Raw genomic sequence first — 18,516 nt, 5'->3', positions numbered from 1 at the left:
ATCATATATTATTAATTTATACATAAGATATTTATGCTGTCCAGTATTCTCATGTTGCATTAAAAACTATTACAGTGAGGGAAAAAAGTATTTGATCCCCTGCTGATTTTGTACGTTTGCCCACTGACAAAGACATGATCCGTCTATAATTTTTATGGTAGGTTTATTTGAACAGTGAGAGACAGAATAACAACAACAAAATCCAGAAAAACGCATGTCAAAAATGTTATAAATTGATTTGCATTTTAATGAGGGAAATAAGTATTTGACCCCTCTGCAAAACATGACTTAGTACTTGGTGGCAAAACCCTTGTTGGCAATCACAGAGGTCAGACGTTTCTTGTAGTTGGCCACCAGGTTTGCACACATCTCAGGAGGGATTTTGTCCCACTCCTCTTTGCAGATCTTCTCCAAGTCATTAAGGTTTCGAGGCTGACGTTTGGCAACTCGAACCTTCAGCTCCCCTTCACAGATTTTCTATGGGATTAAGGTCTGGAGACTGGCTAGGCCACTCCAGGACCTTAATGTGCTTCTTCTTGAGCCACTCCTTTGTTGCCTTGGCCGTGTGTTTTGGGTCATTGTCATGCTGGAATACCCATCCACGACCCATTTTCAATGCCCTGGCTGAGGGAAGGAGGTTCTCACCCAAGATTTGACGGTACATGGCCCCGTCCATCGTCCCTTTGATGCGGTGAAGTTGTCCTGTCCCCTTAGCAGAAACCCCCCCCAAAGCATAATGTTTCCACCTCCATGTTTGACGGTGGGGATGGTGTTCTTGGGGTCATAGGCAGCATTCCTCCTCTTCCAAACACGGCGAGTTGAGTTGATGCCAAAGAGCTCGATTTTGGTCTCATCTGACCACAACACTTTCACCCAGTTCTCCTCTGAATCATTCAGATGTTCATTGGCAAACTTCAGACGGGCCTGTATATGTGCTTTCTTGAGCAGGGGGACCTTGCGGACGCTGCAGGATTTCAGTCCTTCACGGCGTAGTGTGTTACCAATTGTTTTCTTGTTGACTATGGTCCCAGCTGCCTTGAGATCATTGACAAGATCCTCCCGTGTAGTTCTGGGCTGATTCCTCACCGTTCTCATGATCATTGCAACTCCATGAGGTGAGATCTTGCATGGAGCCCCAGGCCGAGGGAGATTGACAGTTATTTTGTGTTTCTTCCATTTGCGAATAATCACACCAACTGTTGTCACCTTCTCACCAAGCTGCTTGGCGATGGTCTCCCTTTAAGAGTGTGCTCCTAATCTCAGCTTGTTACCTGTATAAAAGACACCTGGGAGCCAGAAATCTTTCTGATTGAGAGGGGGTCAAATACTTATTTCCCTCATTAAAATGCAAATCAATTTATAACATTTTTGACATGCGTTTTTCTGGATTTTTGTTTTGTTTTTCTGTCTCTCACTGTTCAAGTAAAGCTACCATTAAAATTATACAAACGTACAAAATCAGCAGGGGATCAAATACTTTTTTCCCTCACTGTAAACCTTCATTTTAAACAAAATAGCAAAGTAGAATCATACTTGTATTTTGCATTATTATTTACAATAGCTGCAATAAAAATAAAAAATAAACGCTTTTGTTATACTTGAACTTTTTCTCATGTAATTATAGTTGTGCTTTTTCTTTCAGACACCAATCATGTTTGACTTACTCTCTTGAGTTCCTCTCACAGACATCCTAAATCGGATACAACACGAGGTAGCGATATTGCTAGCAGACGCTGTCCCCAACAACAACTATGCCACGTCCCAGAATTCCTGGGACTGTTTCACCCCTTCATAACCTTTGCTTTGACCTTTGTCTATACACACACACCAATTATACAGAATGCCTTCATTAATAATATGCAGAACCTGATCGGACTAGAGTTGAAACCAGTGGGAGGCCTTAGTGGAATTGTTTATCAGACATTGTAATGGGTGTATTAATATACTGTTTCTGAAGCAAATGGACTGGTGATGGAAGTCTTTGTAACGTATATTTGCAGCAAATGGACAGATGAACATCTCTCACTGATGTTATCTGAACGGTCGGGGAACGGTTCTGTGTTTTTCCTGTTCAGACTGAATAGATTGAATACATCCGGGATATAGGCCTATTTGACAGTACAATTCTAATAGAACTTAGACAATACAATCATCATGAAATGTAAGCGGTTCAGCAATCACGATGTTGGATAAGAATTATGTTCTGTTTTGCATTATGACTTTGCCGCTTTATTGTAATCTAGTCATTCATCCTCACCTATCTGGAATACAACGCTTTGCAAAAGATGCTGCACTGAATTGAGATGAAGTAGCTACTGTTATTCATTTAGAGATTCTGGGTGGGATGTGTGGTTCAAAGAAATGAATCCCACAATACATATTGTGTTAAAAGGAAATGTGTAAACCTTCTCCCATAAAGACAGTGATGAATGCAGCAGCAAGTGCATTGAATCTTAATAACTTGCTGGCTTTGTTGGGGCTCCAGTCTCAATAAGCAGTGTTTTTAGTCTGTCAGGAAAGTTGGCTTAATTGTTAGCATTTATCAATTCAGCACTGAGTTCATTTTGGCTAACAGGGCCGTGGAGTCAGGCAAAATAGTAATGAAAAAAGGAAGGGTGACATCATGCAGGTAATTCATTCTCAATAGGGCTGCCTTATCATATTCTTTCACAATCACTCTTGAGTCTGCCTTTATTAAAGGGCAGCGATCCAAACATTCAGGTCACTTCGAAAGGGATCATTGTCATGTCCCATCCGTCAGAGAAGTTCTAGAAGTCCCTGTTCCAAGGCTTGTTCCTGCAGTGACTGGGGTTGTAATGATAAACGTGCCCTAATGTGGAGGGTTTAGAATGGCCTGATGTGAAGTTGCCATTGTATTAGTTCCAGGTCATTTGTGTTGCAAGATGAGGGATGTAGTAAACATTTACTTTGCTGGATGATGTCATCAAAAGTGGCAGAGATTGGACACCTTGTTACATGCCCAGGGACACTACTAGCTTTCTTGCAAAGCATGGTGTTATTCAATCTACTAGCTTGTGTCAGTTAGCAAGAACTATGTAAGAAGATCTTGGGGGTTTTAGCTCTCCAACTCTGGTATTCTATAGAGGCTATATGCTGAGACAAGCGCTTTCACTGAGTTGGTGCCAAAGCCTTCTGCCATGCCTGTACTTTCTGTTAATAGAGTCTCTCTGGATGTAATGAAATTGTAGCGGTGTAGGCCCATGTCAGATACTCTGGGCTTATGTTTGTCAGAAGCATTTCTCCGAAAATAAAGTTGTCTTTATTGGTTTTGTTAGTCTAGTATTACAATGTTATTTGTAGAATTAATTTGGTCTATTACCATGTCATACTTTTTGCGGCTATGTCTATGTCCCCACATACAGCTTTGGTGGTAAGAACATTCAATGCTAATAAGAAAGATAGATCAAATATATTGTAGCTCTGTCAAAAATGTTTACATTTTTGTCATTAGAAGAATTCTGGGATTCATTTTTACAGGATTATAAAAAGATGTACTCAGAAATCAGTGTGCGCTCATTCCTTTTGGGCATTGTAATCTTAATCTATTTTCAACAAACATCATAATGCATTTTCCCTTAGTCCACCAAGTTATCTTAGATATTATCTCTGAGTCTGTGGTTCTTAGGCCAAGAGAGGCATGCATGGACTATACAGTCATTAATACTATCAATTGCCTCTTGGGCCAGCTAAGGAGAAATCCTGGCTTTTAAGTCTAATTTAAATGCATGTGTAATGGGGATCAGTCTGCTGCTAACAGCTTAGCTTCCTCCACTGTTCGACTGCCCCATACTGGGCTCAAACCAGTGATCCTCTGCTTCGCAACACACGTGACCGCCCTCCTTGAGAACGTTCCAACGTGTTGAGCCACCCAAAAGGTATCAATTGGATGGCCCTTATTATTATTATTATTATTATCCAAGACATTTCAAGCTAGCTGTGGAGTGAGCTTCCGATATGTTCTTCACTCCGTTACACATGCATTTCCTGTATGCACAGAATTCATGTGTTCTAATGAGCTAGGGTCTTGTATTGTTTCTTTAGGGATTAAGTCTAGTGCATTTAGACTGGCAATTTTTACACCAAGCATTTTTGTGTAGTTTACATTTAAAAAAGCAGTGATCAGGATTTGGGTTATGTCTGCGTGAGGGGGGGAGTAATTGAGGCTGAAGAGTAAAGATTGTCAGGGTGTCTGGTGGTTTGTGTCTGCGCTTTAAGAATACAATGCAGGAGCTCTCAGGCGGTGGTGCTCTCTGCAGTAGCATTGGGAACTGACGGGCTGATAGCCAGCTCGGCGCCCCTGGATGCCATTTTTGGCGTGGTGACACCCATCAGGTCTTCTTCAGGGGCGTCGGCCTCAGACTGGGCCTGGGTCACGGGGCTGGGGCTCATGGCCGAGTCGGGGGTCCGGTTTGCGCTCTGGTCTCCCTCGGGGATGATGGTGGCGGCCACGCTGTCGGAGTTGTCGAGGAGCAGCTTGTGGGAGGTGAAGGTCTGGGGTACGTCCGTCTCACATTCGCTGTCCAACGGGAGGGCGGAGGAGTTGAACTCTACCCCCGAGTCGCTCATCTCCAGGAAGTTCTTGTCCGAGGAGAAAGTGTGGTAGCGACCTGCTTTGGATACCTCCAGACCCTGTGGAAGGAAAGTAACGTGGGGGAAGGGGAGAGTAAAGAAAGGTTCAGCAAAAAAGGAACATGAATTATTAATTTCGTATGTTTCTGCAAATTTAGTTTAGGTGCTGCTTGGCATGGAGAGTGGTTATTTTCAACCTTTTATGGAAACATTGCCCCAGTATTTCTGTTTATGTCTGTCTACATTTCACACATTTGCAATTATAATGGTCTAATCTGTTTTCCTCTTGCACCTTAATATGCTCACTGGTAGACCACTTCCCACGCCATTATTGTCACGGATTCTGCCGAGACTGCTCCTCCTCCTAGTTCGGGCAGGCTTCGGCGTTCGCCGTCCCCGGAGTACTAGCTGCCACCGTTGAATGTTTCTTGGTGTGATTGCTTTGGTCTGTCTTTTACACCTGTGTCCGTTTGTGTCTGATTACGTGTCCTATAAGTTCCCTGTTTTGCATTGGTTAGATTGTGTGTTGTTTTTCGCCTGTCCGTAGTGCTGCGTGTTTTTGTATCTGTTTATTTGTTTATTTGTTATACGCATAGTTTGCGTATTGCTCGCCTCTGTTTTGTTGAGGCCGTTTACTGTATCCTTGCCTGGTGGTTTTTCACAGTAAATTTTGTTGGACTAAGCTTCGGTGTCCTGCGCCTGACTTCCACACATCATACACCTCAGCCTTGACAGAACAACACACCACTATGGAGTCAGCAGGAGCAGTGGCGGCACCCAAGTCGCTGGAGGATCGGATCAGCGACCAAGACACCATGATCCGGCAACTTGGGGCCGCCATGAACGAGGTGTCCAACACTCTGCGCCGGTTGGTTACTGGAGAGGTGCCCACGCCTTCTCACACCATCCCATCACCAACGGCCAGTCCTCCTCTCTCAGCACCGGAACCCAGTGGCATACGGCTCTCGCTCCCGAGGGCATATGACGGTTCTGCAGCCGGGTGTCAGGGGTTCCTCCTGCAGGTGGAACTCTACCTGGCTACCATACACCCAGCGCCCTCGGGATACGAGAGCGTCTCCGCCCTCATCTCCTGTCTATCCGGCAAGGCGTTGGAGTGGGCCAACGCCGAATGGAGGGGAATAGACGCCGCTACCATCACCTACGCGGAGTTCTCCCGCCGCTTCAGGGCTGTCTTCGATAACCCACCTGAGGGAAGGCGGCGGGGGAGCGTCTGTTCCACCTCCGACAGGGGGAAGAGGAGCGCACAGGAGTTCGCCCTGGAGTTCCGGACTCTAGCGGCGGATGCGGGGTGGAATGAGAGGGCCCTCATCGACCATTACCGGTGTAGCCTACGAGAGGACGTTCGTCGTGAGCTGGCCTGCAGGGACACCAACCTATCCTTCGACCAGTTGGTGGACATCTCCATCCGTCTCGACACCCTGCTGGCTACCCGCGGACGTCCCCGAGTGGGGGTCGTCCATTCCACCCTCCAGCACCTCCGAGCCGATTCCCATGGAGCTCGGGGTGCTGGCGCTAGAGAGAGGAGGAGAGAGAACCCGAGGGGGCCATCCCCTGCACCAACTGTGGCCGTGGAGGACACACCACGGCCAGGTGCTGGGGAGGGTCTCCTGGGAGAGGGGACAACAGGTCACGCACTGGGGAGTCATTTCCAGGTGAGTAGGCGCCCCACTTACCCAGAGCTCTCTGTTGGTCACATGAGTATACCTGTGAGATTTCCACAGGTGGCACCTCATTCCCAGCATAAGGCGCTAGTAGATTCAGGCGCAGCTGGGAATTTTGTTGATCGTGCATTTTGTTATAGGTTAGGAATTCCCCTTCGGCCGGTAGAAGCCCCCTTTCCTGTTCACGCCCTAGACAGCCGGCCGTTGGGGTCGGGGCTGATCAGAGAAGTCACAGCACCACTTAAGATGACAACGCAGGGGGTCATGAGGAGATCATTCAGTTTTATCTGATTGACTCTCCTGCGTATCCCGTGGTGCTGGGGCTTCCCTGGTTAGCGCCCATGATCCTACCATTGCGTGGCAACAGAGGGCTCTTATGGAGTGGTCTGCCCAGTGTGTAGGGAGATGTCTAGGTGTTTCCTTAGGGGCGACCTCGGTAGAGAGTCCGAACCAAGTGCCCGCAATGCGCATTCCCCCTGAGTATGAGGATTTAGCACTTGTGTTCAGCAAAACGAGGGCAACACGGCTACCACCTCATAGACAGGGGGATTGTGCGATAGATCTCCAAACAGGAGCGGCACTTCCAGCGGAGCCGTGTGTATCCCCTGTCTCAAGAGGAGACAGCGGCTATGGAGACTTACATAGCCGAGTCCTTGGCACAGGGATACATACGGTCCTCCACTTCCCCATTTTCCTCGAGTTTCTTCTTTGTGAAGAAGAAGGACGGGGGTTTGTGCCCGTGTATTGACTACCGTAGTCTCAATCAGATCACGGTTAAGTACAGTTACCCTCTTCCACTGATTGCGACTATGACAGAATCATTACGCGGAGCGCGGTTCTTCACAAAGTTGGATCTCAGGAGCGCGTACAATCTGGTGCGCATTAGGGAGGGGGATGAATGGAAGACAGCATTTAGCACTACCTCGGGGTACCACCCAGAGAGCAATGGGCAGGTTGAACGAGTCAACCAGGATGTGGGTAGGTTTCTGAGGTCCTATTGCCGGGACCGGCCGGAGGAGTGGTCTAGGTATATCCCCTGGGCAGAGATGGCCCAGAACTCTCTCCGCCACTCCTCCACCAATTTAACACCTTTCCAGTGTGTTTTAGGGTATCAGCCGGTCCTGGCACCATGGCACGAGAGCCAGATCGAGGCCCCTGCGGTGGGACGAGTGGATTCGGCGCTCGGAGGAGACGTGGGGACGCTGCCCATGTCCATCTGCAGTGGGCCATCCGTCAACAAAAGGCGAGCGCCGATCGCCACCGCAGTGAGGGACCGGTGTACGCACCGGGAGATCGAGTCTGGCTCTCGACTCGAAACCTGCCCCTCCGCCTGCCCTGCCGGAAGCTGGGTCGGCGGTTTGTGGGGCCCTTTAAAGTCCTGAGAAGATTGAACGAGGTGTGTTACAGGTTACAACTGCCTATTGAGTACAAGAATATTAACCCCTCGTTCCATGTGTCTCTTCTCAGGCCGGTGGTAGCTGGCCCACTCCAAGAAGATGAGATAGGAGAGACCCCTCCGCCCCCTTTGGACATCGAGGGGGCCCCGGCGTACAGGGTCCGGACCATCTTGGACTCGAGGCGCCGGATGAGTGGTCTCCAGTATCTCGTGGAGTGGGAGGGGTACGGTCCGGAGGAACGGTGCTGGGTGCCTAGGAGGGACATCCTAGATCCGTCCCTCCTGACTGAGTTCCACCGTGGGCATCCCACGCGCCCGGGTCCGCGTCCTCCTGGCCGTCCCTGAGGCCGGGGTCGGCGCACGGCTGGAGCCGCGCGTCAAGGGGGGGGTACTGTCACGGATTCTGCCAAGACTGCTCCTCCTCCTAGTTCGGGCAGGCTTCGGCGTTCGCCGTCCCCGGAGTACTAGCTGCCACCGTTGAATGTTTCTTGGTGTGATTGCTTTGGTCTGTCTTTTACACCTGTGTCCGTTTGTGTCTGATTACGTGTCCTATAAGTTCCCTGTTTTGCATTGGTTAGATTGTGTGTTGTTTTTCGCCTGTCCGTAGTGCTGCGTGTTTTTGTATCTGTTTATTTGTTTATTTGTTATACGCATAGTTTGCGTATTGCTCGCCTCTGTTTTGTTGAGGCCGTTTACTGTATCCTTGCCTGGTGGTTTTTCACAGTAAACTTTGTTGGACTAAGCTTCGGTGTCCTGCGCCTGACTTCCACACATCATACACCTCAGCCTTGACAATTATATGTCCCTGAGCCCTGCTTACCTTAATGGTGACCTCCGTGCTTTCTGTAGCATTGCTGTTGTCCCACGTAGACGCCAAAGTGGATTCCTCAGCGAACCGTGTATAGGCCTCTTGAACAACCTACCAACGACAACACAAGAGGGTCGTATTATAGCAGGAACCCACGGCAAGCACATTACAGTAGCAATCACAAGTTCACTTCACCATGTACACTGCGAGTCATAAAAAATACATACGGGTAAATAGGAGTTGGCACACAAAAAGCACATGTACTGCACGCGAAGCTCTTATATAGATGTATAAGATCGTAAGGTGTATATATAGAGTGACACATTGAGAGACTGGAGTTGTTGGCTCGAAAATAACACCCTGGAAGTTTAGAGGACCAGGCTTCAGGGAACCATCGTTCTTGAGGGACAGGGAATCGCATACTAGAGTGTGTGTCAGGAGAGAGATAGAGGTAGATCAATTGAGTTTCATGTCGGAATGCTCCGGAAACTGCTGTTGCGACCGCAACCGCAAAGCCAATCAGACAAGCTGTCCAGGTTTGTCACCTAGTCTCCAGAAATCTATGGCTAAATCCATAATGAAGTGGGACATGAAGCCTTGCTGCATTTTAATAGTGGCGTCTAAACCTCCAGAGCAAACCCCTTACAGGGGGATTAGAACAGTAGAGGCCACTCACATCATGTCACAATATATACAATACATGTAAATTATCTACGGTACACCACTTTCAAACACAAAAATGTATAGCATCAGGTGTACAAAAATTACACAGACACACACATAGACACAGACAAATACGAACAAACATAGAAACGGCACACTTTTTCTGTTGGGCTAGTAGCTGATTAAGCAATATACACCCCCCAGTGTCGCAAACTTTGAATAGTTACTACAGTACTTGAATTGGCCCAGCTTCCCAAATCCAGATTAAGCCTGTAACTGGACTAAAAAGCACCCTCAACAGAGATTCTCCATTGAGCATGCATTTTAGACCAGGAGTAATCTGTGTCCAGGAAACCCATCCAGTGTGTACACTTAAACTACATGTCATAATGCACAATGCTCTTGATCGATGTACAGTAGTTATTTGATGCAGTAATTGATGATGTGTAGGTCTATGCACTCATCTCCACAGTATTCCAATACTAGAGAACACTAATTGCTATAATACCAGAGTGTAGGGCTGTGATAATCTTAGTCCAGGTGGCAATTTAATCCAGCGTATTATACAGCCTAATCCCACATTATGTCTGTATACTCTGCGAGTACTGTAAGTGTGTTACTAACTACATGTAAAAATCCTGGTTCCAAATGTGCAATTAACAAAGTACCACAGCATATAATCAAGAATACAAGTGGTAGATCTAGTCCAGTATCACCAAGCCAATTGATATGTTAATCGCTACTGCCCCGATCTTAGACAAACGCACAGCAGATACACACACACACACACACACACACACACACAAATCAGCACATACTCACACATACACATAAATACATGTTTACCTTATAACTCCGCCTCCAACAATAATATATGTGCATGTGCGCTTGAGAATAGCTGAATCGTATTGGACGGCTGCATCTGTATGCTTATTTGCACTGAGGCTATGACTGCAGTTATCATGAACAAGTAACTGCAGTTATTTGTCAGTTTGGAGATTAGCGAAAAGAGGGAGGGGTGAGGAATGGATGGCACAGACAAATAATCACTGATGATGGTGGGAGGCCCACACAGCATAGTGACGCTATGACCATCCCCAGAGCGTTAGTACAAACACCAATACAGATTCATCCACTTAACACTACGGAATGAAGCCAGAACACAGTTCTCTCACCAAGCAGAGGCTCCAACGGAGGCTCCTTTAAGAGGGAGAAACGTAACGCAAAGGCAAAACGTTAACTAGATTTTCCCCCAATTTGTAATTAGGCCGACATCTATTGGGTGGACCAAATACAGTGGGGAAAAAAAGTTTTTAGTCAGCCACCAATTGTGCAAGTTCTCCCACTTAAAAAGATGAGAGAGGCCTGTAATTTTCATCATAGGTACACGTCAACTATGACAGACAAATTGAGAATTTTTTTTCCAGAAAATCACATTGTAGGATTTTTAATGAATTTATTTGCAAATTATGGTGGAAAATAAGTATTTGGTCACCTACAAACAAGCAAGATTTCTGGCTCTCACAGACCTGTAACTTATTCTTTAAGAGGCTCCTCTGTCCTCCACTCGTTACCTGTATTAATGGCACCTGTTTGAACTTGTTATCAGTATAAAAGACACCTGTCCACAACCTCAAACAGTCACACTCCAAACTCCACTATGGCCAAGACCAAAGAGCTGTCAAAGGACACCAGAAACAAAATTGTAGACCTGCACCAGGCTGGGAAGACTGAATCTGCAATAGGTAAGCAGCTTGGTTTGAAGAAATCAACTGTGGGAGCAATTATTAGGAAATGGAAGACATACAAGACCACTGATAATCTCCCTCGATCTGGGGCTCCACGCAAGATCTCACCCCGTGGGGTCAAAATGATCACAAGAACGGTGAGCAAAAATCCCAGAACCACACGGGGGGACCTAGTGAATGACCTGCAGAGAGCTGGGACCAAAGTAACAAAGCCTACCATCAGTAACACACTACGCCGCCAGGGACTCAAATCCTGCAGTGCCAGACGTGTCCCCCTGCTTAAGCCAGTACATGTCCAGGCCCATCTGAAGTTTGCTAGAGTGCATTTGGATGATCCAGAAGAGGATTGGGAGAATGTCATATGGTCAGATGAAACCAAAATATAACTTTTTGGTAAAAACTCAACCCGTCGTGTTTGGAGGACAAAGAATGCTGAGTTGCATCCAAAGAACACCATACCTACTGTGAAGCATAGGGGTGGAAACATCATGCTTTGGGGCTGTTTTTCTGCAAAGGGACCAGGACGACTGATCCGTGTAAAGGAAAGAATGAATGGGGCCATGTATCGTGAGATTTTGAGTGAAAACCTCCTTCCATCAGCAAGGGCATTGAAGATGAACGTGGCTGGGTCTTTCAGCATGACAATGATCCCAAACACACCGCCTGGGCAACGAAGGAGTGGCTTCGTAAGAAGCATTTCAAGGTCCTGGAGTGGCCTAGCCAGTCTCCAGATCTCAACCCCATAGAAAATCTTTGGAGGGAGTTGAAAGTCTGTGTTGCCCAGCGACAGCCCCAAAACATCACTGCTCTAGAGGAGATCTGCATGGAGGAATGGGCCAAAATACCAGCAACAGTGTGTGAAAACCTTGTGAAGACTTACAGAAAACGTTTGACCTGTTTCATTGCCAACAAAGGGTATATAACAAAGTATTGAGAAACTTTTGTTATTGGCCAAATACTTATTTTCCACCATAATTTGCTAATAAATTCATTAAAAATCCTACAATGTGATTTTCTGGAGAAAAAAAATCTCATTTTGTCTGTCATAGTTGACGTGTACCTATGATGAAAATTACAGGCCTCTCTCATCTTTTTAAGTGGGAGAACTTGCACAATTGGTGGCTGACTAAATACTTTTTTTCCCCACTGTACATAAGGATTGAGATAAAGATGATGGGTGGACAATGGCAACATTGTGGGCTGCGGACAAAACACTTGAAATTACCACTATGATGGAATCTGCCATATGGAGAGAGTGATGACTGATGATATATGGATGATCTTATTTTGTGTGATTCAAAGCACCACACATCCAGAAGGCTGACACTGGGTAGACAGGTTTTGTTCCTTGGTGAATTCCAGCGAATTAATCAAAGTAAATTAGGACCTTAAGTTTAATTAAAGCTAATTATCTGAGGTTTATAGGTCAAGACTAAAGACGAACACAGCAACGCACACTGATAGAGGAAAAGAGAGCGGGACAGGCAAAGGTATAATACAGTTCATGAACACTGACATTTTTCTTTGACCATACTTAAAAGGTTGTTGCAACATTTTACAAAATGACATACTGGTTACCTTACCCTTGTAAGCAGTCTATGGACAAGGTATGACAGAAACCCATGCTTTGGTTTTGTTTAACTTTTTAGTATTTGTGGCACAAATCCAATGCAAGTTAATGGGTACAACATTTAAATGTTCACGCTTCATGTCCAAATCATCTCTAAGTAACTACATTGAGTTACAAAACCAATTTTAAGATACTTTAGGATGATTTGGACATGAAGTGCGAAAATACTAATGTTGTTCCCATTGACTTGCATTGGATTTGTGCCACTAATGCTGAAGAGTTAGCAGTTGAAACAGTGGCCAGGTAAACAAAACCAAAGCATGAATTGCTGTCATACCTTGTCCATAGACAGGGTAAGGAAGCCAATACGTCATTTTGTAAAATGTCTCATTATACCTTTAAGAGGTCTTACCATCACCATTATTTCTCTTACAATCACATTGCAATCTGCGACTTGTGTAATAGGAATATAGCATTATCATTTTGGAATCATATTCCGCCATTGTCGCAGTGTGCTATGGTCTACGAGTATATTAGGCCTGCAATCATAGTAACAGGATTCCAAAATACGTGATAACTGCGCTCTTGAAGAGACAATGGACGATAATTGTTAGTAAATTAAGTGTTTCGACGTGAGAATAGCATACAGATATGATAAACCAGATGCTGTTTAACTATAGTAAAGGGGTTGGATCATGGTGTCTTAACGTTGTCACCCCTGTTGAGGAGGTTTAAGGTGAGTTACCTTGACGAATGCGTCTCCATCCCCCTTGTCTGCCTGCTGGGCGATGAGGGCAATTTGCCTCGCCTTCTCCGCCCGACGGCGCACATTGATCAGGCAGGAGAGCAGACACACCAGCAAGAGGAGGACCAGGAGGCCCAGTAAGGAGAGGATTGCAACATACAGCGTGGGTAATTTATAGGCTAAAAGAGAGAGGGAAGAAGAGAGAGAGCATGGAGGAAGGAAAGACATAAGGGTAGAGGATGGACAGGAATATGATAAGAAATATAGGAGAAAGACAAGCAGGCAGAAAGGAAAGGAACACCAAGAAAAGAGGAGGGATGGATGACAGAGGAGGCGAATGTGGAGAGTTCCAATATCAAAAGGAGAGAGTGAAATATACAGTGCCATTGATGACAAGAAGTAGAAAGAGAAGGAAAATACCATTAATAGAGGTGATACATGAATCCATATGTGAAAGCCCTAGTCTCCTCCCTGACCCACGGTTTACCTTCCACCTCCAGGTAGATGTTGGTCACAGGAAACCCCAACAGGTCTGTCACTCTGAAGAGCCCCATGTCACTGACCCGGACCCTCTCCAGAATGCACATGGAGCCTTCTACAGTCAGCCTGCCATCCAGTGATGGGTCCACCGGCACCACTAGCTCTCCATGCTCTAGTATGACCCGTTCCTTCCGGTCCCAGTCTGGAGTGTACATGAGGTTGACTTTGGTGTGGTCCACAAACAGGTTGATCTTCAAAGTACTGCCATATGATAGGTGGACAAAGTTCTGATGCTCTTTGAAACGAAGGGGAATGAGAAAAATGTGTCAAATAATTCTGGTTGCTCTTATTTTGACTTGTGTCTTTCAAGCTTTATCAATCATATTTTGCCCATACCACTAACCACAATTTCAAAACCCCTAGATCAAGCATTATCTCCCTTCCATCTCTGACATTGACCACTCCCTCTCTGACTTTGACTACTCCCCCTCTGACATTGACCCCTCCCTCTCTGACTTTGATCTTCCTCATCTCACCTTTCACATTCAGGCATGACCTCCTCCTGACTTTCCCGTCGCGGTCCAGTACGGTGAAGCTTCCCTCGTCTGTCCCCCGCACCATGCTTAGAGTCACCCTTTTCTCTGACACACTCAGACGACCCTTGTACTCCTCCGCGGGGATGGAAGTCTGGTTGAGCAGCACCACCGCCGGTGGCTCGGTGGTCTGATTGACCTGGGCTTGACTGGACCTGAACTCCAGGGTGATAGGGCCCAAGATGTCGCTGAGTGGGATGTGGTATGTTTCACCATACTTGACCACCTGCTCCAGCGCACAATCTACCAGGGAGCACACAACAGCACAGCACTATCACTCAGCGCTCCGGGGGAGTATTTTATTCCTATACAGTTTCATTTGCATCAGAACAATGATCGTAATCGATTGAAGACCAAATGCAACTACGTCAACAATGCAAGAAACGTTCATTTCGATCGACGTCTGCCTCTAAGGGTTACATTGTTTTTGCGCTGAGATAGGATACGATCTTAGATAGTGAATGTATTGGATAAACAGTGATTTGAAGAAGTATACATAAAAGTTGATTGCAACATTAGAAGCAAAGTTTGAAGAATTAGAAGAGCTGAAGGTTAATTAACTGTACAGTAATTAGAAGAACAGTACCCCTGACGAGGAGGATGATGTGTTTGACATCGGCAGGCACCTCTGTGTTCTTGATCACGTACATGCCTTCGTCCTCCTCCCCCACATCCTCCAGGATGAGGTGCTTGAGGGAGTTGAGCTGGGCCCGGTGGCTCACCACCCGCCCGTCCCTCATCAGGACCACCTCGGCGGTGGGGTTGGAGGTGGGCTTGAACAGAACATCAGTGCTGACTAGGGATGGGAGAGGGATGTGCACATCTTCACCGAAAAAAGCAATCTTGTGTTCTTCTTTGACTGAAGAGAGAGAATGTAAAAGAGGTAGAGATTGATAAGGGTACGCATAAGTATAAGGAATAATATGTCAGAATCATGGTAAAGTTACTGATGGTATTCATACTTAATCTTCAGGTTTTGACAGTCACTGACAAAAACTCTAGATCATGCTTGACTTTACCTTTCAGGGATGCAGTCAGAACTGTAAAGTAAAAGAGAGGTTTATTTTAACATTACTTTACGTTCTTTGTCAATGTTTACAAAGAACCTTCAAGAAGTTAGAAATCCTTTGTACTGCTGGAAGAGAATCTACAGAACTTGGCAAATATCACAAAGCATTTGCAATGTCAATGCCCTACATTCTCACTGCAAAAATAGAACTGCTGTCAACAACATAAAAGGAAAAAAGGAACAGATAATAAATTACTCTACCCATGTTGTACTCATTTGAATAAAATCTGATATAGTCATGTAACTGTGTCAAACTTTCCTTTATGCTCTTTCAGCCTCTCAATCGAAATCCCTGGTGGCTAATTCACCAATATGCTTACCAGTGCAGAACACAGCTCCAAACACGGCAACACCAATTATTTTCATCTTGATTGAATCTCTGGAAAAAAATATATATATATTTTTTACAGCAGCATATTGCTTATCTAAATATGGATTTAATTATTGTACATGCATGCAGAGTATACAAATACCTTTCAAACTAAATTGTAGAGATACAGTATGAAGATTAACAAAACATAATACGGTATAGTTTAAATCTGGACATGCAGTGCTCCTATTAAAGAATATACTCCTAGTAATTTATACTGTAACTGGGAGTCTGCAGTGGTAATGACATAATTTCCTGAGGTTAACATGAGTGGCTTGTAGTTCCTCAGGGCATTAGCCAGCTCTTTTGTGTGATGAGGCTGACCACTGTTAGACTAGAGTGGACATGAGCCTAGGCTTGGGCCACCATTCTGCCTACAGTGACAGGAGATGGGGAGGAGGGGAGGGGAAGAAGCTAAGTGGCTCCAAGGATCCTCGTTTACAACCACGAAAGAACACAGAGTGCTGTTTAATAAGCATTGTCTCTTTCAGCCACATAAATGAAGAAATTACAGAACTGTCTTTTTTCATGTCATATTCAGGACAGGCTGAAAATCAAAGTGTAGCCAGAGTTTTGAAGGCAATTGGTTTCCAATGAGCTGTATTTAGTGTCAGAGTTTAATAATTGTGCCATTCAATATGCCAAGTTAATTGAGTTTGAATGGTCTGCTATTATGTTGTACACTGCCATTAGCTTATTGCATACTGAGTTGTACCAACTGAGTTGTGTGATAAATTGTGCACTTTTCTCAACCCTGGAAGTACAAAGGATGTAAATCAATCACAAAAAGTTTGGCTTTTGATGAATGATCAGCTGCTTTGGACCATTGCCTGAAGGCCAAATAATTCATGGTCGAAAGTAGGCTGTGCCGTTTTCAGAACAAGCCATATAGGTCACTCAATATTTGTATTGTGGGGTGTAAAGATGAACTAATGGTGTTCACCCCAATTTATCGCACATATCTCATCCGTTTGACATCCGGTGTCGCTTTTCCTCCTCTACAAACTCACTCGCGCGCAGCATCCTTTTTTTTGTTCTATCTCTCAGCGGTAAAACAGTGTGCAGTCTGTCCACGGGTGTGTCATGCTCCGCTGCATGGGCTATCCCAACAAGATAAAACAGCGTTGGTAATGATGAGGACTGTACTGCTCTGAGGAATTTGGAAGACAGAGAAGAGCCCTGCTCGTTCCAGCTACGATTTATGTTATCCGTGTGGATTTTGACAAAGCTCGCACTCTCTATTTTGCGCGTATCTCACACGCACAAACGCTCCCTTACTCCCCCCCCCCCCACCCCCTTTCGCACAAGACCAAGTGCCATTAAAAAGCTGTATTCTCTCTTCAGTACATTGAGTATTTTACCATACCAAACACTTACTCAGCGACTATGCAAAATTTGCCATCGGTCGTTCCCATTAATTACGTAGCCTAACGATTGGGTGTCCTGGCAGTGTGTCCACGCATTAACGCATTGGGCAGGACATCAAACAAATAATGAACAATAACCAATTTCACATTCAACTACCTACCATTCGTTGATCAATTACATAAACGATTGAGGGTGAGGGTGGGTGAAATATAATAGGCTTATGATTTTTATTTTTTATTCCCAGGCCTATAATGAACTGCACCTTTGATGGGGAGAAGAAATAGCCTAGAAAAAACGAACCCTCCTCATATTGTTTGTTCTGGTGTTCATTGTAAGGATATAGGCTCCAATCTGAAGATGCAGCGAGGCCGTTTAACCTTTCAAAATAGCATAAATAGCCTATGAAATGCTGCCTGGTGCCCAACAATGGTCATTGTCCCGTTTCTATTTTCTATTCTTAGCCTTTGTTTATGGGAAGTGCTATACTTTACATGTAAAATAATCATGATGTTTTATGTTTTGTAGGTGAAGATGAAGGTAATTACTGTCATCCTACCCGTCTCTGCTGCATTCCCCGTAACACGCCCTAAATCACCCATATTAGATATAGCTGTTAGGCATGCATAAAAAACAACCAGATAACCTGCCAGCAAACGAAAAAACTGCAAAATTTAACCCATACATTTCCCGATGAAATAAAAAACCAGTAGAACTGAGCAGATACCGATGTATCATAATTGCTGGTAATTACCTTTCAGACAGGCTTGGATCCGAAAACAGCAGATGGGACTTGCGGGGTACAGGAAGTAAGGTTTTCTGCAAAATTGTGTTTTTCTGTTTTTTTTAATATCTTCCTCCTCTCCCTCACCCCCAACCAGTCAAAGAAAGGGACTTCAATGGTGTTACGAATCGGGATTATCTGTAGAGTTTCGGAAGCTGTCGGCTTGTGGTCTATTAATGATCGGTGGATCTCGTGCAATTTCGTTAGAATCCGGAGGTTCTGCTCTGGAATGCCACCACTCATATTCATGTGGGATTTTGACTATGGTATTATGACTTCACATCTTGTTTGCTTGATGTGTGATTAAAATAAGAACACAGATAACCGTTTTATTCCAGGAAAGTACCAACAAATGTAATATATATATATTTTTTGTCATTTAGCAGACGCTCTTATCCAGAGCGACTTACAGGAGCAATTAGGGTTAAGTGCCTTGCTCAAGGGCACATCGACAGATTTTTCACCTAGTCAGCTCAGGGATTAGAACCAGCGACCTTTCGGTTACTCCCACAACGCTCTTAACCACTAAGCTACCTGCCGCCCTATATAAATATAGTTGTATAGCTTTAGATATCCTGTAGGCTACAATATCTCACTTATAGGTGGGTTAGTCACAGTGGTAACTAATGAATTAAACAAATTCAAAATGGCCC

At 45.1% G+C, this 18,516-nt stretch overlaps 1 protein-coding gene across 1 annotated transcript; it reads right to left on the bottom strand.

Annotated features, from left to right (window-relative positions):
* Positions 1-2,385: 2,385 nt before the first annotated feature.
* LOC121571565 lies at positions 2,386-17,964 on the bottom strand. Its single transcript, XM_041883100.2, has 9 exons — positions 17,834-17,964; positions 15,665-15,723; positions 15,295-15,315; positions 14,862-15,134; positions 14,219-14,518; positions 13,690-13,977; positions 13,203-13,381; positions 8,489-8,587; positions 2,386-4,650 (listed from the first exon to the last, which is right to left on the bottom strand). Exons 2-9 carry the CDS (start codon positions 15,708-15,710, stop codon positions 4,255-4,257), a joined length of 1,602 nt encoding a protein of 533 aa, XP_041739034.1. The 5' UTR covers positions 15,711-15,723; positions 17,834-17,964; the 3' UTR covers positions 2,386-4,254.
* Between the last annotated feature and the right edge of the window lie 552 nt (positions 17,965-18,516).

Source organism: Coregonus clupeaformis, chromosome 8 (genome assembly GCF_020615455.1).
Source record: "Coregonus clupeaformis isolate EN_2021a chromosome 8, ASM2061545v1, whole genome shotgun sequence".
NCBI lineage: Eukaryota > Metazoa > Chordata > Actinopteri > Salmoniformes > Salmonidae > Coregonus > Coregonus clupeaformis.
Note: the sequence above shows the minus strand (reverse complement) of the source record. Positions and strands in the feature narration are given on the sequence as shown.

Bases quoted from the DNA above. Each gene is read 5' to 3' on its own strand.
- LOC121571565 (XM_041883100.2), bottom strand. From the start codon at position 15,710: ATGAAAATAATTGGTGTTGCCGTGTTTGGAGCTGTGTTCTGCACTG. The intron at 14,519-14,861 runs GTACTGTTCTTC...GCTCCCTGGTAG, and splicing joins CATCATCCTCCTCGTCAGGG to ATTGTGCGCTGGAGCAGGTG. The intron at 8,588-13,202 runs GTAACTCACCTT...TGTCGTTGGTAG, and splicing joins ATGGAGACGCATTCGTCAAG to GTTGTTCAAGAGGCCTATAC.